This window comes from Capricornis sumatraensis, chromosome 2 (assembly GCF_032405125.1).
Source record: "Capricornis sumatraensis isolate serow.1 chromosome 2, serow.2, whole genome shotgun sequence".
In the NCBI taxonomy this organism is placed as follows: domain Eukaryota; kingdom Metazoa; phylum Chordata; class Mammalia; order Artiodactyla; family Bovidae; genus Capricornis; species Capricornis sumatraensis.
The window spans coordinates 159,213,336-159,234,894 of NC_091070.1; the positions used below are offsets into that span (position 1 = coordinate 159,213,336).

Below are 21,559 nucleotides of genomic sequence, written 5' to 3' on the forward strand. Positions count from 1 at the left end.
GAATGTGCTATATCTCTCCTCTTGCCCCAGGAAACGTTTGAATATCTTACAGCTCCACAGAATCACCATATCCTAAAGCAATTAGTTCAGTCTATAGCTAATAAGAACTGTACAAAAATGATCTTCATGATCCAGATAATCACGATGGTGTGATCACTCACCTACAGCCACACATCCTGGAATGTGAAGTCAAGTGGGCCTTAGGAAGCAGCACTATAAAGCTAGTGGAGGTGATGGAATTCCAGTTGAGCTGCTTCAAATCCTAAAAGGTGATGCTGTGAAAGTGCTGCACTCAATATGCCAGCAAATTTGGAAAACTCAGTAGTGGCCACAGGACTGGAAAAAGTCAGTTTTCATTCCAGTCACAAAGAAAGGCAATGCCAAAGAATGCTCAAACTACCGCACAATTGCACCCATCTCATATGCTAGTAAAGTAATGCTCAAAATTCTCCAAGCTAGGCTTCAGCAGTACATGAACGGTGAACTTCCAGATGTTCAAGGTGGTTTTAAAAAAGGCAGAGGAACCAGAGATCAAATTACCAACATCCGCTGGATCATCAAAAAAGCAAGAGAGTTCCTGAAAAACATCTATTTCTGCTTTATTGACTATGCCAAAGCCTTTGACTGTGTGGATCACAATAAACTGTGGGATATTCTGAAAGAGATGGGAATACCAGACCACCTGACCTGCCTCTTGAGAAACCTGTATGCAGGTCAGGAAGCATCAGTTAGAACTGGACATGGAGCAACAGACTGGTTCCAAATAGAGAAAGCAGTACATCAAGGCTGTATATTGTCACCCTGCTTATTTAACTTCTATGCAGAGTATATCATGAGAAACACTGGGCGAGATGAAGTACAAAATGGAATCAAGATTGCTGGGAGAAATATCAATAACCTCAGAAATGCAGATGACACCACCCTTATGGCTGCAGAAAGTGAAGAACTAAAGAGCCTCTTGATGAAAGTGAAAGAGGAGAGTGAAAAAGTTGGCTTAAAGCTCAACATTCAGAAAACAAATCATGGCATCTGGTCCAATCATTTCATAGCAAATAGATGGGGAAACAGGGGGTGACTTTATTTTGGGGGGCTCCAAAATCCCTGCAGATGGTGACTGCAGCCATGAAATTAAAAGACGCTTACTCCTTGGAAGGAAAGTTATGACCAACCTAGACAGCATATTAAAAAGCAGAGACATAACTTTGCCAACAAAGGTCTGTCTAGTCAAAGCTATGGTTTTTTCACTGGTCATGTATGGATGTGAGAGTTGGACTATAAAGAAAGCTGAGCATCACAGAACTGATGCTTTTGAAGTGTGGTGTTGGAGAAGACTCTTGAGAGTTCCTTGGACTTCAAGGAGATCCAACCAGTCCATCCTAAAGAAAATCAGTCCTAAATATTCATTGGAAAGACTGATGCTAAAGCTGAAACTCCAATACTTTGGACACTTGATGTGAAGAACTGACTCATTTGAAAAGACCCTGATGCTGGGAAAGATTGAAGGTGGGAGGAGAAGGGGACGACAGAGGATGAGATGGTTGGATGGCATCACTGACTCAATGGACATGAGTTTGAATAAACTCCAAGAGTTGGTGACGGACAGGGAGGCCTGGCAGGCTATAGTCCATGGGGTTGCAAAGAGTCGGACATGACTGAGAGACTGAACTGAACTGATAGCTAGTAATTGAGAACACTGGTCTTGTTATCAGATAGAGCTGAGTTGTCATCCTGATTATGCTACTTGTTAGAGGAATGGCCTTGGGAAAAACATTTTCTAAGCCTCAGAGTCCTCACCTATAAATTGAAGATAATAAAGCCTACCTGGAAGGACTGTCATAGAGATTAAATTGTAACAGCAGTCATATGTAAAATAGAGAGCCAATGGGAATTTGCTGTATGGCTCAAGAAACTCAAACAGGGGCTCTGTATCAATCTAGAGGGGTTGGATGGGGAGGGATGTTCAAAAGGGATGGGCTATGTGTATACCTATGGCTGATTCATGTTGAAGTTTGACAGAAAACAACAAAATTCTGTAAAGCAATTATCCTTCAAGAAAAAAATAATTAATTAAAAAAATTATAACAGCAGAAGTGGTGTGCTTGCCTCAGAATGGGTATGAAATAAATTGCTAGTCATTGGTTCTTCCCAGGCAGTTGTATTCCTAGGAGATCTAGCCCTTTTCTCAAGATCTCCCTGCTGGTTTACAGGACATTGCCTCCCCTCAACTAGATCCAAGGCAGCCTATCCCATAAACATGCAGGCCTCTAGTACCAAACACCTGTCCTTATCCTCCAAACCAACCTGTCTTCTAGGGGGAAGGCAGAGCGAATGATCCCTTTTCTCTGATTTCCTCATCAGCCCCGACAATATCTCCATCTTGGGATGCACTTGTAACTGTCTTCAGACGATCTGCTCAGGCCCATGCTCCCCACTCCATACCCTCCTGGTCCTTCCTTCCTAGGCTGCAAGCCACTCCTGAGGGCAGGACCACCTGGAATCTTCCCAAAGTCCCTGTGCTAAGACATCGAAACTCTCCCACATATCGCCTTGCCATTTAGACCAGGAGTGTCTGGTTCAGAAGTGGCCACTTTTCTCCTCCAGTGATTTCCAGGAAATTTATAATACAGATTACTTGAAATAGAAATCGAGTCACCATGAAACAGAATTCACGGCACCTGGTATCTGGCAGGAAATGTTGGAATAAATCATTAAACAGCGGTTAAAGCTTCACCGGGCCAGTTTAAATGCATCTTTTTCATGTTGTCTTTTCAGGGAGAAATGGTCTCCTCTTCCCTCCCTCTGCCTTCTTATAACAGTTATGTTTATGGAATGCTTACTGATTGTTCCCAGGTCATAGAGCTAATAACTGGCAAATTTAGAATTCAGCTGTACAGAGTTGAATGGCGTCTCCTCCAGCGTTCATTGGAAACTCAGAATGTGACCTTATTTGAAAAGTGTCTTTCCAGATGTAACCAAGTTAAGATAATTTCATCCTGGGTTAAAGTGGGCCCTAAACCCAATGATTAGTGTCCTTTAAAAAAAGGACATTTGGAAGCAGACATAGGTAGAAAACAGGGAAGGCCACGTCAAGATGGAGGCAGAGACTGAAGCCATGCAGCCAGAGCCAAGAAAGGCCAAGGATTGCCACAGCAGCTGCCAAACGCTAGGGAGAGGTGCAGAGTTAACCTTCCCTAGGGCCTTCAGACGGAGAAGGCAATGGCACCCCACTCCAGTACTCTTGCCTGGAAAATCCCATGGACAGAGGAGCCTGGTGGGCTGCAGTCCATGGGGTCGATAAGAGTCGGACACGACTGAGCAACTTCCCTTTCACTTTTCACTTTCATGCATTGGAGAAGGAAATGGCAACCCACTCCAGTGTTCTTGCCTGGAGAATCCCAGGGACAGGGGAATCTGGTGGGCTTCCGTCTATGGGGTCGCACAGAGTCGGACACAACTGATGCGACTTAGCAGCAGCAGCAGCAGCAGGGCCTTCAGAGGGAGCTGTGATGGTTCTGCCAGTTTTATATTTCTAACCTCTAACTGCGAGAGAATACATTTCTGTTGTTTTATACCCCATGTACGGTAATTTATCAAGGCAGCCCTAAGAAACTAATACCCTAAGTCTGTCAGACACCAAACATCTTTATTTTTAACCACTCTGATATACTGTCTTGTTTGTCATGCCCTAACTGTATCCTTCATAGTCCGTTTATCAGATGCCTTGTATTTCATAGAAAGAGGCAGATGATGAGTCTAGAGGTCAAGGTGAGGATGGAGGGGGTGGGGAAAAGGTAGAAGTATTGCAAAGTAGAGAATGAGCAGGATGATTTTCTTTAATCTGTGCCCTATCCTCATTATGTCTCTTCCTATAATAGAGCAGAGAAAGGGGAAGTAATTTGCTTATGAAAGGATGATGCACTTGAATGCAAGCAGGCATGGGAATTGCAAGGCCTGATGTGAACTAGCTCTGTGACCAGGCACATGACATTCAGATGTGGCTGCTCTGACATAGACTATGTGACTTAGGAACATTGCGATACGGCCTTAAAAACAAAATATCAACCTTTTGGCTTCCTCATCCCACCCAACCCCTTATCCTCATTTTATAACTTCCATTCTGACAACATTTTAGTTGAATAAATGGAAAAGGGAATAAATAAGGAAGAAGGCTGGAGGTGTCAGAAGTGAAATGGTAGTCAACAAGGAAAGAGTCAGATGCATAGTAAGGGTCATACAGAAGGCTCAAGAATCAGCAACTAATCAAATTTTAGTCTGCCACTAATATTTGGCAATAAAAAAATATAACAGAAGCAAATGCAGCAAAATATCCTACTTGTTAAATCTTGGTAAGGAATATAGGGTGTTTGTAATACTATTTTTTATAATTTGGTGTGTTTGAAGTATTTTGTTTAAAAAAGAACAAAAGAACAGCAATCTCAGATTTCCCTGGTGGTTCAGTGGTCAAGAATCCACTTGTCAAGGTGGGAGACACGAGTTCAATCCCTGGTCCCAGAAGATTCCACATGCCACAGGGCAACTAAGTCTGTATTCCAAAAGTACTGAAGCCCATGCTCCACAAGAGAAGCCACTGCACTAAGGAGCCCGAGCACTACAACTAGAGAAAGCCTGGGAGCAGCAGCAAAGACACAGTAAAAAAAAAAGCCCACAGCCAAAAATCCTGAATAAATAAATAAATCTTAAAAGAACAGCAACCTCATAATGATAATACCCTATCAAAATGCATGTAGCAAATCAGCCTCATTCAAATCCCTTCACTTTGATAGGTTCTGAGCCCCCTCTTTCATCAGCAGAGCAGTTATAGTTTATTGCCATACACAGACGGATCAATCCCTTGGAGAGAACCTGTGGAAATATGCATGAAAAGACAGAAAATAGTCATGTCACTAGGCTCTGCACTCCTGCTCCTGAGATCTTATCCAAAAAGAAATGATAATTCAAAAGAAAAAAGGCCTGGGGAATATGTGGATAAAAATTTTAGGGACAAATTTGTTATAACTATGAAAAATTAGGAATAACTTGAGGACCTGCATACAGATTTCTCAAGAGGCAGGTCAGGTGGTCTGGTATTCCCATCTCTTTCAGAGTTTTCCACAGTTTATTATGATCCACACAGTCAAAGGCTTTGGCATAGCCAATAAAGCAGAAATAGGTGTTTTTCTGGAATTCTCTTGCTTTTTCGATGATACAGCACATGTTGGCAATTTGATCTCTTGTTCCTCTGCCTTTTCTAAAACCAGCTTCAACATCTGAAAGTTCACGGTTCACGTATTGTTCACGTATTAGGACTTCCCTGGGGACTCAGACGGTAAGAGCGCCTGCCTACAATGTGGGAGACCCAGGTTCAATCCCTGGGTTGGGAAGATCCCCTGGAGAAGGAAATGGCAACCCACTCCAGTACTCTTGCCTGGAAAATCCCATGGGTGGAGGAGGCTAGTAGGCTACAGTCCATGAGGTCGCAGAGTCAGACACAACTGAACAACTTCGCTCACTTGAGGTCACCATGGGGAAGAACTTACCACTGCTCCCAGCCTGGTGACACCACTCTCATCTTTGCTGGGATCACTCTGGTAGCTTCCAGCTGATCTCTCTGCTTCCACCCTATATATCTATAATTTATTCTCTACTCAGCCACCAGAGTGAGTCTTTGAAAAGGAAATAAAATCACTTCCCCACTTCAAAATGTTCTCACCACCTTTGCTACTACCAGCCCCATTCAGAGCCACCACCTTCCGGGCCAGATGATGGAGATAGCTCCCTATCTGGTCTCCCCTCTCCCATCTTCCTGCCCCTCAAGGCAACAGTGAAAGTGTTCCTTTTTCAAATTGTAAATCGGATCATATCACTCCTCTGTGCAGAACCCTCCAGTGGCTTCCCGTCTGACTCAGAGTATGCCCATATGACTCAGAGCAAAGTCAAAGTAAACTTTTACAGTGGCACACAAGGACTTTATCCCCTCCCCAGTCACACTGGATCCTCTTCATTGACTGTTTCTCTTCTCAATGTATTCTTTCTCCGTGTGTCTACATGGCTCATTCCCTCAGTTCCATGAAGTAGTAATTCCAATCTCCCTTTCTCAATAAGGTCTTCATTAACCAGCCGATTTAAAATTTTACTGCTCCAGACACCCTCATCCTATTGCCCTGTCTTACAATTTCTCTTAGTATTCATTATCTTCTAACATAGTAAATAACTTACACAATGTTTTTTGAATGTCTGTTTGCCTTGCCCCAAACACACATACGCTAGAATTTAAACTCCAGGAGGAAAGGAATTGTTATCTATTTCGTTCACAGCTGTTTCCCCAGCACCTAGAGCAGTCAGTCTTTGGCACATAGCTGATATTCAGTAAATGTTTGAGAAACGAAAGAACAAATGGTTTAGTAAATTGGATTATATCAAGCAGATGGAAGATTAAGCAATCAGAAAAAATACTATGTATCAATATGGAAAAAGACATGTGATATAATGTTAATGTTAAAAATAGAACCGCTGTGTTGCGATCAAATATAGCTTGGTGTGGCTTTGGCAATGTTGTTCTTTTCTGATTCCTTTCCTTCCTCTTCCCTTAATTGTTGGGGTTCAAAATTTAGTTTTGGTCCTGTTATCATTTTTACCTACCCTCTAGCTTCAAGTACCATCTACTTTATTTCCAGTTTACTTAGCATGTTGTCCAAACAACCCTCTTGTGCGCAGGACTCTGTTGTGAGCTTTTCATCCACCCAGATTTTTACTGGGTATATACACCTCTGTCAGTAGCTGGAATACCATTCTGAGAATAGTGATTTGTTCATCAGGCTCCCCAGTACAACGGTAGAATGGTTACAAAATAAGATACCTAGAACATATTAGTAAGGACTAAATACATGTTTTCGTGGTGTAAGATAATGATAAATTGGCTGTGTACTGTGTGCCCAGAACCTGTAAGAACCTAACAGATACCACATCATTTAATTTTCACAGAGGCCCTGTGAGAGGTATGAAGTAGAAAAACCTTCATTATACGGATGAATAAATGAGGAAACATGTTGATAATAAAGTGACCAAAAAGAATGCAGACGTTAAATTCAGTGTTAAAGTGTTGGGACTGTTAGTTATTGTAGGCGATTGTTCTCTTTCATAAATGTAATACTGTTGATAGGCTGTGTACATGCGTCTCGGGTATGTTATGTGTACGCACGCATGTCAGTGTCTGACCAAATTGTTTTAAAACGAGGGAGCAAGCAGCAACAGAAGTCGTTGGATAGGGTCTGGGAAAAAGGGAGGAACCATAAAGTACAGATAAGCATTGACCCGACTCCACCTGCGAACTGTCTGCGCAGGCGGCGACCGCAGGCAGGCAGAGCAGCTACGTACCCAACCCACGGAAACGATTTCCTACGGGGAGGCCACCCCGCTGCCACACGCTGACGCTCAGGAGGCTGTGGGCGGAGCCACTCCTGAAAGGCTCCGGCAGGGGGCGGGGACAAGGGTGTCCCGCAGGCTGGCTCTGATTGGCTGCTGTAGAGACTGGGCGGGTTCTCCCGGCGGCCCACCGAGGGGCGGTGCCTGCTCCTGGGCCTCCGGGAGAGAGAAGGATCCGGGGCCCCGAACTCCGCTTGTGGACAAGTCTGATTCGCCCTCGGCTCTGCCGGAGGCGGCACAGTTTGACTTACTAGTCCATCGGTCCTCGACGGGGCAGCCCTCTCCCTCCCGACCCTCTCCGCCTCCCTTCTGCCCCTTCATTCGAAGGCCGAAGCCCGCAGCCTGGGCGGGGCGGCGCAGCCGGAGCTCCTGGACCCGGAAGAAGCGCCATCTCCCGCCTCCGCCATGGAGCCCACCGCGCCGTCCCTCACCGAGGAGGACCTGACTGAAGTGAAGAAGGACGTGAGTAGCACAACCTTGCCCAGGTGCCGTCGCGGGCTAGGGGCGGGCGGGGGCGGGCTGCAGTTCTGCGGGCTAGGAAAGCGGAAACCCAGTGTCCTCGTCCGAGTCGGAATTGGAGGAGGAGCAGCCCGGGGTCGGAGAAGCGGAACGTCCGAGAACCGCAGGACCGCGACGAGCCCTGCATGCGAGGAACCTTGGTGGAAGTGACCTGCCCCCAGCTGACCTGTTAATCCACGTTTTAAATCAATAAAAGCAGGGCTTGGGTTTTTGAAACCTTGTTCAGTGGAGCGTTTCTTCACAGTCAGCTTCTTGCCCACTCTTCACTCATCCCCTGGTGATTTCACCCCAGATGCGCTTTGGAGCAGCGTTGCTAGGGATCGAAGACTCAAGTTCATCCTTGAGTCGGACTGCCTTGGCTGCTGCTCGACCTGGAGCAAAAGCTGGACTAGATAGAGCATCCCAAGCAGCGGAGCAAATACGAGAAACTTGCAGAAGGGGTTGGGGGAAGCTCGACAGCTGAAAGCACTACCTGGAATTCCCCTACTAAGGAAACACCCACGTATTTAAATTGAAGGGGTGGGGTGGGGGTGGGGGGGAGAATAAAAGAAGTCGAGAATTAATGTACAGGTAAACGTTGGAGATACTCAGTAGCTAAATTATGGTCTTCTGCTTGGATGGTGAAGTGCACAGATCTTAGTATTTATTCGTAGAGAATGAGTTTATTGAGGTCTGACCTGTTTCTCTTTTCCTTTGCTTTTTGTAACGTGTTTTGCCACATGAAACTTCTCTGACAACCATCAAAATGCTTTATATTCAAATTAAAAACAACATGAACATTAACTGTGTTCTGGCTTACCGCTGCAATACTTACACAAAATCATCTTTGTGAACTAGACAGAACAACAGCATTTTAAATGTTTGTTTGCTTTTCCCTCACCTGTAAGGTTTATTGTGCTGTACTCATAATTACAGTGAGTAATTACAGAATTACTGTGAGCAATTCTGATAATGAATTAGCAGAAGGAAACTGGTTATGACTGGGACGTGTGCCTTAGTTTCCTCCTTCAACAGATAGTTGTGGAGCACTTATTTTATGGAAAGTACTGTTCTTAGGCCTGGGAAGATACAAAAAGAAAAAAAAAGTCACCCCTGCTTTATATTCTAGTTAAGACTGGGATATTGATAGCTACTAAAGAACAAAAGAGTGTTGTGTTATTCAAGATTTGTGCCAGTAAAAACATGAACTTCAAGACCTAGGCTTGCTGTGTCTCACAGTTGACAATATCCCCAACAACCTCTCAGGCAGATAATTGTCTTTCCCATTTTATAGTTGATAAGACAGGTAGTGAGAGGTTCAAGTGAAAAGATATAAAACGTACATTAAAAACCTATACATATAAAACCTGTACAGATGTGAAGGGAGGCTTCCAGGCCTTTATTTTTTCCCATCTGTTCATTGATTCTTTTGATCTTCATGACTTCAATTTACAGCTGTATCAGAAATTTATAAGCTTGGGGAATCATGAACAGGTTTCAGGACATCTATGAAAAACAGTATGTGCACATTTTTTTTTTAGAAATTGTGTTCATGATATTTTCAAAATGGTTTGTGACCTTAGAAGTTTTCACATATTTGGACTTCCTTCCTTCTCATCTCTAAGTGCTTATTTCCAAATATCTACTGGAAGTCCACTTTTATATCCTTCAGACTCCTCACTTTGTCTAAAATTGAATTTTTTATAATCCCTCCCCCAAAGCCACTTGCTGTTTCTACTATATTCTCTCTCTTGGTGACTAGTGTACAGTTCTCCTTCTGTATCCATGGGGGATTGACTGCTGATACCAAATTCATGGATACTCAAGTCCCTTTTATAAAATGGTGTAATATTTGCATGTCACGTACATACATCTGCCCATATACTCTGAATTATCTCTAGATTACTTACAATACCTAGTATAATGTAAATGCTATGTAAACAGTTGACCCACACAGCAAATTCAAGTTTTGCTTTTTGAAACTTCTGGAAATTTTTTTTTCCCCAAATATTTTTGATCCATTCTTGGTTGAATCTGAGGGTGCAGAATCTGCAGATATAGAGGACTTATCCACATGGAAACTCCCATTTCTTTCTTTTCTTTTTTCTTCCCAGGCTACCACTTCTTTACTATATCGCTTCTCCCTGTGTACCTCATCTAGTTATTTCTCTCATCTTTGAATTTAGTTCAGTTTCATAAATATGGACTACACACTACTGTGAGGCTGATCCTGCTATTGATTCTAACAGTTTAAAAATTAAAAACGAAGACAAAATTCTAGTTTGAGAACAGCTCAACTTCTTGGGGCAGGAGGAGACATGTAAAATGATGATTGCAAATCACAAAATAACGATGAATTTTTACATTCATCCAAAACATTATCTACTTGGCACTCTGCGAAGTGTAGGATTTACAGAGTTGAACAAAATGTTCCTGGTTCTTGCGTGCTTTTAACATGTGAGTTCTTAGGGTTGAAAACAAATGTATAATTTCAAATTATGGTAAGTACTGTAAAGGAGATGAACAGGTGCTGAGACAATAACAGGATAAGAGGAGAAATTACTTGAGATAGGATGTTCAGGGAAGGTTATATTAAAACTGATTCCTGAAGGATATGACCGAACTGGGGAAGAACATTCTAGACAGAATAGAATTTGCAGAGGATCTAATGCAGGCAAGCTGTTGAGTGCCTTGAGGTGAAGTTAGGATGGTAGGCTAGAGCCAGATTATAAAGGGTCTTATAGATGGTAGTAAAGTGGAATTTTCTTCCCAAGTGTAATAGAGACCTATTGAAGAATTTCCTCTGCCTAATGTATGGACTGGGGTGAGCAAAAGTGAGAAGAAGGCAGCTAATGAGGAGATTCTTGAACTTTATAGAGGTGAGAGATGATGGTGATTTGGATCAGGGTACAGGTAGTGGAGATGGATGGAACAGGAGAATTCCAGACATTTTTTAAAATAGTAGTAATAAGACTTGGTGATGATTTGAATGTATGTGCTGAGGAAGATAAATATCAGCAAGATTTGGTGGGTGGGTGGAAACGGAAAAGTCAAGGGTGGATTGAAGATTTATAGCTTGTTGAATAGATGGTGGTACTCCCAAGTGAGTTTACAATGTCAGAGGAAAAGGACAGGAGAAGATAAATTTGTTTTTGGACATGTTGAATTTCAAGTACCATTGGGATCTCTAGGGAGAGAGTCTCGATCACATAGCAAAATTTAGGGAAGCACATGAGGTTTTCCAAGAAGTTCATCTTTTAAATCTATTTTTCTCTCTCCTCATCCTGTCAGCTGAAATTCATGCACTCAGCATAATATATGTAAGATATGGCAGCAGTTGTCTAGTCCACTCTGACCCCAATTTTTGCTTCCGCCAGCCCTCTGTAAAACTTTTCTTATGGCTTCTTATTTATAAGCCTTTGATGAGGTTTTGGCTACAGGGAAATGTAATTTCCCCTACTACATACCTTTCATGCCTCTCGCTCAGGTGTGGCCTCTGTAAATTTCCCAGGTCCTAGAGGCAGAATAAATTGCCTCTTCTATGCTTCTCCACTACTTGACCTATATCTTTTTTTTTTCTGGGTCATATTCCATTATCTCATAATTACTAACTTGAGTTAATAATGTATTCTTCAACTGGACTATGTGCCCTTTAATGCAGAATTTAAGTCTTGTTCATCTTTGCATATCCACTGTCAGCACTTGGCATGTTAGGCATTTAGATATGTGAAATGTGTCTTGTGTGAATAAATAAATGTGAGAATTTAGTGGACTGAGAACTCTAGGAAACCCTTCACCTAAGCTACTTTTCTGCCACCATATACTGGAGTATTTTGAAGATTTTCCATTGCCTTTAGTTCATCTTTGTCAGTGCAAATCAAATTAGTCATGATTGGCACCATCACTAACATTTACTTATCACTTATATGTACCAAGCACTTTTCCAAGTACTTTACACATGTTAAGTATTACATATCTCATTACACTCAGATGAGGAAACTGAGGTCCAAAGGAGTGGAGTTACCGAGATCACATATCTAGTAAATGAAGGAGCTGTGTAATACAGCTGCTCACATCAAATTATTAATACCATTTATGGAGACCCAGATCGTTTTTGGCTAATTAAGCCTCACTAGGCACTTGTCATGGAGAAGGAAATGGCAACCCATTCCAGTGTTCTTGCCTGGAGAATCCCAGGGACGAGGGAGTCCGGTGGGCTGCCGTCTGTGGGGTCGCACAAAGTCGGCCACCACTGAAGCGACTTAGCAGCAGCAGGCACTTGTCAGGTGTGCATGCATGCTAAGTTGCTTTACTCTTTTCTGACTCTCTGAGACCCTATGGACTGTAGCCCTCCAGGCTCCTCTGTCCGTGGGATTCTCCAGGCAAGAATACTGGAGTGAGTTGCCATGCTCTCCTCCAGGGGATCTTTCCAAACCCAGGGATCAAACCCATGTCTCTAGGGTCTGAATTGGCAGGCAAGTTCTCTACCACAAGCACCACCTGGGAAGCCCTTGTCAGGTGTAGGCCTGTTTATGTGATTTCTTTTTCTGTATTTCTTTAGGTTTTTTTTCCCCAACATCCACTGTTTCTTTCCTCCCATACCTTTCTACCTCCCAAGACTAAGTTAGATTATTGTCTTGCCAACTGACTCCAAAGACAGACACATTATGGTCCCCTTTAGTTTAGGCTCTTTCTTTTTCTTTCTCTCTCTCTCTCTCTCGGGGTTTTACTCTAGAAAGATGCAAAATTAATAATGAGAAAGTTATAAACCATGAGACCTCCCTAAGTTATCCTCTCATCCTGACTAATCATAGATTCCTTACTAAATGGAAACTAAAATGTCCAGTAACCTCTGCTCTCATCTTTACCTCTGAAGGCCCTCAGCATACCTCTCATTTCCACAGACCCAAGATCGCTAGAAGAGACTGGCCCCCTCCTCACAATAGTTTGATCTTGGCTTATAGTTGTGGAGATGAGATCAGAGCAGGACGGAAGCAGTGAGGAATATCTACTCGGAGAACTTCTCTTTCCTCCTTCATCTTTTTTTTAATGTATATAATTTTTTTTAATTTATTTTTGTGCTGGGTCTTCTTTGTTGCACAGGCTTTTTTCATGTTGCCCCAAGTGGAGAGCTACTGTCTAGTTGTGGTGCACAGACTTTTCATTGTGGTAGCTTCTCTTGTTAGGGAGCATGGGCTCTGGAGTTGCGGCACGTGGGCTCAGTAGTTGTAGCTCCCAGGCTCTGGAGCACAGGCTCAAGAGTTGTGATGCACGGGCTTAGTTGCTCCACAGAATGTGGAATCCTCCCGGACCAGGGATCGAACCTGTATCTCCTGCATTAGCAGGCAGACTCTTCACCACTGAGCCACCAGGGAAACCCTGTTCACTCATCTTAATAGCATGCCTTTAGTAGGGCTGAGCTTCCTGACTTCAGGATGTTTTCTCTTACCAGTCAGATTCCTAACTTACCATCAGTCACCTGTATGACTTAGGTGTTACATTAAGCCATATTTTATTTCTTTCAGGCTTTAGAAAATTTGCGTGTATACCTGTGTGAAAAAATCATAGCTGAGAGACATTTTGATCATCTACGAGCAAAAAAAATACTCAGTAGAGAAGACACTGAAGAAATTTCTTGCCGAACGTCAAGTAGAAAAAGGGCTGGAAAACTGTTAGACTACTTACAAGAAAACCCCAAAGGACTGGATACCCTGGTCGAATCTATTCGACGAGAAAAAACACAGAACTTCCTTATACAGAAGATTACAGATGAAGTGCTGAAACTTAGGAATATAAAACTAGAGCATCTGAAAGGTAAGATATCTTAGGTATCCAAAAGTTCATTTAAATGTAACAATGCTTTTGTAAGTAGAATGAAGAACAGAAAACCCAGAAATGACCATTTTTGCTTTTATTTAAAAAGTTCAAGCTTCAGCATTACATTTGATTTGTATCTTTTTAACCTTATTTGATTTCATTACATTGGAAAAGTGAAGTATCGCTCAGTGTTCTGTATTTCTGTTCATTAACACTACATTTTGGAGAATGCAGTGGCAACCCACTCCAGTGTTCTTGCCTGGAGAATCCCAGGGATGGGGAAGCCTGATGGGCTGCCGTCTATGAGGTCACACAGAGTCAGACACAACTGAAGTGACTTAGCAGCAGCAGCAACCCTATATTTATAGAAAACAACCATAATGAAATTGCAGTATTTCATAGAAACACAGGAGTTTGTTTCTAAAGTTAGTAGAATGCAAGATTAATCTGTTAAAAAGTAACCCCTGAAAATGCAGATCATAAATATAAAGAACAGTGTATAGGTAAATTTTACGTTTGATAAACTCTGGTGGTTTTTCTTCCACCAGTTGATCATACAATAAAATAGTTGGCCTATGTTGATAAGGCTCATGTTGTATAAATTATATGTGACTTTAAACACTAGAATCACACTCAGTCTGGTGAGATGAGAGAGGTATGAAACTGATACTGATTAAGGGAGGAGCACGTTTACCCCTTCTGTTTCACCCTTGCCCTGGAGCACACACTCACTGATTGGAATGCTGTATAGAATTGTCTGCACAATTTAAATTCCCCTCTCCCCCAAATCCCCCATTTTTTCCCCCTGTCTCTCTCTACGTAGCACTTAAGATAGATGTGAGTGTGATAACAGCTCTATTCCAGCTCTTTTAAGCACTAGGGAAACAGAAACGGGTAATTTAACTTTACCTTACAGAACTCAGTCTATAAGTCTGAGGCTGGAACACACGTGAAGTTTCCCCGTGAAACATATTTAAGAAAATAGTTTCTCTTCCATGGGACAGAAATGCTGACTGTATTGTGAAGTTGAAAAACTAATGGAAAAAAAAAATGACATACAGATGTGCTTTACAGACTTTGAAGGTGTTATACCAAATCTGTCAACTCAGAAACTTTCTGTGCCTGTACACAGTTGGGTTGAATATTTGCTAAGCCTAACAGAAAGATAAATGCATTTGTATTTATTTCCACCATGAGGCTAATTGTTGACTATATCCTTTGGATATGACAGAATTTTTTTGTTCAGAACAACCACTGCTCTTTAAGTAAAATGGTAGGTTGAGCATCAGAATATTTTTTGTGTAATGTGAAGAGGAGACTTGGGTTCTAGGTGTCACCTTAGCAGGAAGTAATCCTGGAATGTTGGGCATGACTTCAGTGTTCTGGGCCTCGGTCTTCTCATAGTGTCTCTCATAGTGAGAGGCTATCCCAGATGCTCTCCAGAATCCGTTCCACTTCTAATACTCCATGATTCAGGAATTGAAAGTACTTAACTTATAGAATTTTAGGATATATCCAGTTTTAATTTTGTTTTTATTGGGTAATGGTGTGTGTGTGTGTGTGTGTGTATACTAGAATGCCTAAAAATATTTTTTAGTTATAAAAGCTATTTCTTATTCTATGATTAATTTTAGGAGCTACTTTATTTTTTCAGGTCCTTCAATGGTTAAGTTTAAGTACAGAAATTAAATGTGAATTTTAGCATGTCATGTAGCTTCCTTGAGATTATTCACTTGTCTCAAAAATGTAAAAAGCAGTATACTTCATGATTGTCAAGAGCAGATAAAATGTGAAATGGATTATGACAATTTATAAACTCCTGTTTAAATTTGTATAATCTTTAAAAAGTTCCAAGATGGGTGTGGATTCACATTTGCTAGTTACTTCTTATTTACCTCTGAATAATTGTATTGTAGGACTGAAATGTAGCAGCTGTGAGCCTTTTCCTGATGGAGCCACGAATAACCTTTCTAGATCAAATTCAGATGAGAGTAATTTCTCTGAGAAACTGAGAGCATCCACCATCATGTATCACCCAGAAGGAGAATCCAGCACGGCCCCCTTTTTTTCTACTGATTCTTCTCTGAATTTGCCTGTTCTAGAAGTAGGCAGAACTGAAAATCCCACCTTCTCTTCAACTACACTTCCGAGACCTGGGGACCCTGGGGCTCCTCCTTTGCCTCCAGAGCTGCAGTTAGAAGAAGAAGGAAACTCTAGTGAGATGTTTCTTCCCTTACGATCACGCGCTGTTTTGCGGCAATGACAGTTTACTGCCTTTTATTTTTTTTTAATGATGACAAAAAATATTGAAAAGGATATGAATCATAAAATTGCTACAGTGACTTACTAATATTGATACATGTTTTATAAAATGCAACATAAACATACTTTGTAAATAGAATTTTCTAGAATAAAAAGCATATTTTTAGAGAGCTAAAGTAAGTGTTGATCATATTCAATGTTGATCATGTACTTTTCAGTATTTTCAAATTTCAAAAGTTTGCGATTTAGTGTTTTCACTCTCTTTGTGTGTTTAGACTAACTTTAATAGACAACATTTCTCTATTTGAGAATAGAATGTTAGACTGTGAATAATGTTTCTTCCTTGTGAGTTTGCGTTAGTAAGTTTCACAGTCTAATAGTCCTTTCCAACCATTCAGCAGTAAATTTTCAGAATTAAGCTGTTTCCATTTGGTAATAAAGCCTATCACTACTGGGAAAACTGCCAGCAGACAGAAAAAAATCTTTTCCCCACTTACTTGGCTTCCAGACACTTGCAAAGTCCCCTTTTGATTCAGAGGGATATCTAATGGAGTTTGAGCCGGCTAAGGTATCAATTTGCCAAAACACATGTCTTACTAATATTACTAATAAATACTACTTCCTTAAAATTGTGACATTCTTTGCTTTATCATTTTTATTCCTAAAGAAAAATCTTAGCATAAACTTCAGTTATTTCATATAATTTGATGAGATTTTTAAAAATACTTTTTTCTGTATTTTTTGTTCCCTTTTATGAAGACCACTGTACAATTGAAATAATTAGGACAAAATGGTTTTTGTGTGTGTATATTACATTCTATTTTTAATACTGTCTGGAACAAGCAGATCATTTTTTCTATGACAAAGTATGACTTATTTTACAAATTTATAAATCTTCTGCTTTCATTGTTTTCATTAAATTATAATTATCTGTTTCCAGATACCTGTCTCATATATATTTCCATTACTTGCAAAAAGCAGAGATGGAAATATGCTATTGAAAATAAACATTTTTAAGTTGTAGTGCTGTGTTTTGGAAGTTTCTATTTTTTCAATAGGAAATACCTAGAACAATTTTTATAGGAAATATTACTTCAAGTTGTGAGATAAAGTTCATTTCTGAATGGACTAATGAAATTATCAATCATGAAGAAGACTGGCGTATTGGCTTTTAAATGTTTTTAAAGACTGGGTGATTTTTATAGTATAAACATTTTCCAAGGATTTTAGAGAAGCATGATTCACCTCCAGGATAGCATAATAAGATATTGGCAGTTGAAAAAAAAAATGACATTATGTTTGAAGAAATCTTTTTAAAAAGCAGAAGCAGGCTTTTCATTTATTAAAATAAAATTTGATACACAGTTACTTTTTTTTAAGACTTACTTGCAATCAAAGATCGTAATTTAGATATGCTGTACCACCTATATTTATATTAATACTTTTCTTTCAGACTGTTGACTAACTATGTAGGTAATAAAATTTAAGGTTTTTGGGTTTTCAAATTTAGGCTTTTGGGTTTTCTAAATCCTATGAAGTCCGTTTTTTTCCTTTAAACACTGAAAACCAGCCGTTGCCAAAAATGTAAATTTGAATGGTAGTCTGACATGATAGAGTGCAGCTGGTTATTGGGTTGATTAATGCAGTAGTGAAAAAGTTCACAGATAACATTATCACTTAATATAAAAAAATACACCTTTGAGTCACTTTTTTAAATTATTTTAAAAGTTGAGAATTTATTTTCTAGAGCAGTCCTAGGTTTATGGGAAACTTGAGCAGAAAGTAGAGTTCCCATATACCCGCCCCTGTCCCGTTTCCTATATTGTTGTTAGGTTCAGTCGCTAAGTCATGTCTGACTCTTTGAGACCCACACCAGGCTCCTCTGTCATTTACTATCTCCTGGGGTTTCCTCACATTAATGCCCATTGAGTCAGTGATGATATCTAACCATCTCATCCTCTGTTGCCCCCTTCTTTTGCCTTCAATCTTTTCCAGCATCAGGAATTTTTCCAGGGAATTGGCTCTTCACATCAGGTGGCTAAAGTACTGGAGCTTCAGCTTTATCATCAGTCCTTCCAGTGAATATTCAGGGTTGATTTCCTTTAGCTTTGACTGGTTTTATCTCCCTGCTGTCCAAGGGACTCTTAAAAATTGAGTCTTCTCCAGCACCACAATTTGAAAACATCAGTTCTTTGGTGCTCAGCTTTCTTTACTGTCCAACTCTCATATCCATACATGACTAGTGGAAAAACCCCAGCTTTGACTATACGGACCTTTGTAAGCAAAGTTATGTCTCTACTTTTTAATACACTCTCTAGGCTTGTCATAGCTTTCCTTTCAATATTAAAAATGTTTTAAAATATATATACTTAACAATTGCATAAAAGGTTGTTTGATGAATCATATAGTAGTATGATCAATATTTATTATACAATGATTATTGACTTGGGAAAAAAATAGCTAACCGAGGAGCAAATGTACTCTTAGGAGGGTTTTCTGAAAAGAGAGCTAAATTTAAGCACAATTTGTGAGTAATTTTAGCGCTGCTCCTAAAGTCCTCACTCCGAACTTGACATTCTACTTAATTATCAGACACTTGTCCTGTGGTGGTTCTCAAACTTTGCTGCTCATTTTAGAGTCACCTAAAGAGCTTTTAAAGATCCCAGTGCCAGGCTACACCCCATTGCCAATTAAATGAGAATGTCAGAATGTTTGGATTATGAAAGACAGTCATCAGAAGTGTGTCAAAATTTCTAGGTGATTCCAGTGTGCAACAATGTTTGGAAACCACAGTCTTACTGGGTGCCAAATACTGGTGGCTTGGTGTTTCCACATGTGTGTTACTGTTTTCAATGCTAATACCAACCCTGCAAGGAAGGTTTTATTGTTACCTTTTTTTGAACAGAGAAACAATCTCTTTAGAATTGAAATCTAGGACTGTTTGATATTTTAGGTCAGTGTTCTTTCTATAACTCCATGCTTTAAAAAAAATTTTTTTTTCTATTTTTATTTATTTGCTATTTTTTCTTTGGAATATAATTGCTTTGCATAATTTTGTTAGTTTGTTAGTTTTTGCTGTAGCTCTCGTTAACATTTCTCAGATGGCAGTTAAGAGTGGAGACTGTATTTTTTTGCTCATTAATTCAGTATTTACTGGTACCTATCATTCTAGGTACTGCACATAACAGCAATATAAAACAGACCAAGTCTGTGTTCTCATAGAGAACTCGTATTCTAGTTGGAGGACAGAAAATAAAGAAGCAAACCCAGATAATTCTAGCTGCCACAGATACAAAATAGGGCATGTATGAGCTAAAAAGTAACTTGCACCAGAGTATAACAGCATGAGGGCACTCCTCTCAAAGCAAGCAACATTTGAGCTCAGCCTAAATCATAAGAAGGAAGGAGCCAGCTGTGTGAAGTTCTAGGGAGAAGTTTAGGCAAACTGTGTGGATCACAATAAACTGTGGAAAATTCTGAAAGAGATGGGAATACCAGACCACCTGACCTGCCTCTTGAGAAACCTGCATGCAGGTCAGGAAGCAACAGTTAGAACTGGACATCGAACAACAGACTGGTTCCAAATAGAGAAAGGAGTACATCAAGGCTGTATATTGTCACCCTGCTTATTTAACTTATATGCAGAGTACATCATGAGAAACACTGGGTGAGATGAAGCACAAAATGGAATCAAAATTGCCGGGAGAAATATCAATAACCTCAGATATGCAGATGACACCACCCTTATGGCAGAAAGTGAAGAAGAACTAAAGAGCCTCCTGATTAAAAGAAAAGAGTGAAAAAGTTGGCTTAAAGCTTAACATTCAGAAAACTAAGATCATGGTGTCTGGTCCCATCACTTCATGGCAAATAGATGGGGAAACTGGCTGACTTTATTTTGGGGGGCTCCAAAATCACTGCAGATGGTGACTGCAGCCATGAAATTAAAAGATGCTTACGCCTTGGAGGGAAAGTTATGACCAACCTGCTGCTGCTGCTAAGTCACTTCAGTCGTGTCCGACTCTGTGCGACCCCACAGACGGCAGCCCACCAGGCTCCCCCATCCCTGGGCTTCTCAAGGCAAGAACACTGGAGTGGGTTGCCATTTCCTTCTCCAATGCATAAAAGTGAAAAGTGAAAGTGAAGTCGCTCAGTCGTGTCCGACTCTTAGCGACCCCATGGACTGCAGCCTACCAGGCTCCTCCATCCATGGGATTTTCCAGGCAAGAGTACTGGAGTGGGTTGCCATTGCCTTCTCCGATGACCAACCTAGACAGCATATTAAAAAGCAGAGATATTACTTTGTCAACAAAGGTCAAGGCTATGGTTTTGCCCGTAGTCATGTATGGATGTGAGAGTTGAACTATAAAGAAAGCTTAGCACAGAAAAATTGATGCTTTTGAACTGTGGTGTTGGAGAAGACTCTTGAGAGTCCCTTGAGCAAGAAGATCCAACCAGTCAATCCTAAAGGAGATCAGTCCTGGGTGTTCATTGGAAGGACTGATGTTGAAGCTGAAACTCCAATACTTTGGCCACCTGATGCAAAGAGCTGACTCATTTGAAAAGACCCTGATGCCGGGAAAGATCGAGGGCAGGAGGAGAAGGGGACAACAGAGGATGAGATGGTTGGATGGCGTCACTGACTCAATGGACATGAGTTTGGGTAAACTCCGGGAGTTGGTGATGGACAGGGAGGCGTGGTGTGCTGCAGTTGATGGGGTCGCAAAGAGTCGGACAGAACTGAGCAACTGAACTGGACTGAACATCAAGTGCAGAAGGCCTGAGGCAAGAATATAAACTAGTGAGGACAATACAGGCAGGATCGTAAGAGGGATGACTAGGGAATTCTGGAGCCTGGATTGAAAAGTAAGATTTCACTATCAAGTAAGATAAGATCAGATATGAAAGGATTTATAAACCATTGTAAGAAGTTTGAATTTTCTTCTTTCTTTTTAGTATACTGAAATAAAAGGTGTATTAGAGACTAGTATAGGCTTCCCAGGTAGCTTAGCTGGTAAAGAATCTGCCTGCAGTGCAGGAAACCCCTGTTCGATTCCTGGGTTGGGAAGTGAAGGAAAGTTACACGGCTCAAAATAGCCTAGAGTTAAAACTCCCCTCTGGGTCCTTCCCACCATCCTATGCACAATAAAAAACTCTCTCACACGAAGGAAAAAAAAATGGACCTTAAGGTTGATTACACCCAGCTCCCAGTCGATAGCAGCCTCTGACCAATCTCCAGAATTCCTTGCCCCAGCCATTTAAGAGATAACTACTCCGAACAACCTTGAAGAAGAACAGGCCCCCTTAAGACAGTAGATTTCCACATATATATGCCTCTATATACTTACTCTTTTCTTGGGTTAGTGCTGCAGCTCACTAATCTGACTGCTGCCCCTTCTCGCCTCATTAAAGGTGATCGGTTCCTGTAAAGCGGAGAAGGCAATGGCACCCCACTCCAGTACACTTGCCTGGAAAATCCCATGGATGGAGGAGCCTGGTGGGCTGCAATCCATGGGGTCGCTAAGAGTCGGACACGACTGAGCGACTTCATTTTCACTTT

The 21,559-nt window shown here is 41.0% G+C and overlaps 1 protein-coding gene across 1 annotated transcript; it reads left to right on the forward strand.

The window, feature by feature from the left end:
- Nucleotides 1–7,556: 7,556 nt before the first annotated feature.
- On the forward strand, nucleotides 7,557–16,778 carry BCL10 (BCL10 immune signaling adaptor). Its single transcript, XM_068965560.1, has 3 exons — nucleotides 7,557–7,884; nucleotides 13,446–13,734; nucleotides 15,654–16,778. Exons 1-3 carry the CDS (start codon nucleotides 7,828–7,830, stop codon nucleotides 15,998–16,000), a joined length of 693 nt encoding a protein of 230 aa, XP_068821661.1. The 5' UTR covers nucleotides 7,557–7,827; the 3' UTR covers nucleotides 16,001–16,778.
- The last annotated feature ends 4,781 nt before the right edge of the window (nucleotides 16,779–21,559 follow it).

Excerpts from the sequence above, each read along its gene's own strand:
- BCL10 (XM_068965560.1), top strand. The coding sequence starts at position 7,828 with ATGGAGCCCACCGCGCCGTCCCTCACCGAGGAGGACCTGACTGAAGTG. Across the intron at positions 7,885-13,445 it reads TGACTGAAGTGAAGAAGGAC|GCTTTAGAAAATTTGCGTGT; the intron begins GTGAGTAGCACA and ends TATTTCTTTCAG. Across the intron at positions 13,735-15,653 it reads AAAACTAGAGCATCTGAAAG|GACTGAAATGTAGCAGCTGT; the intron begins GTAAGATATCTT and ends ATTGTATTGTAG.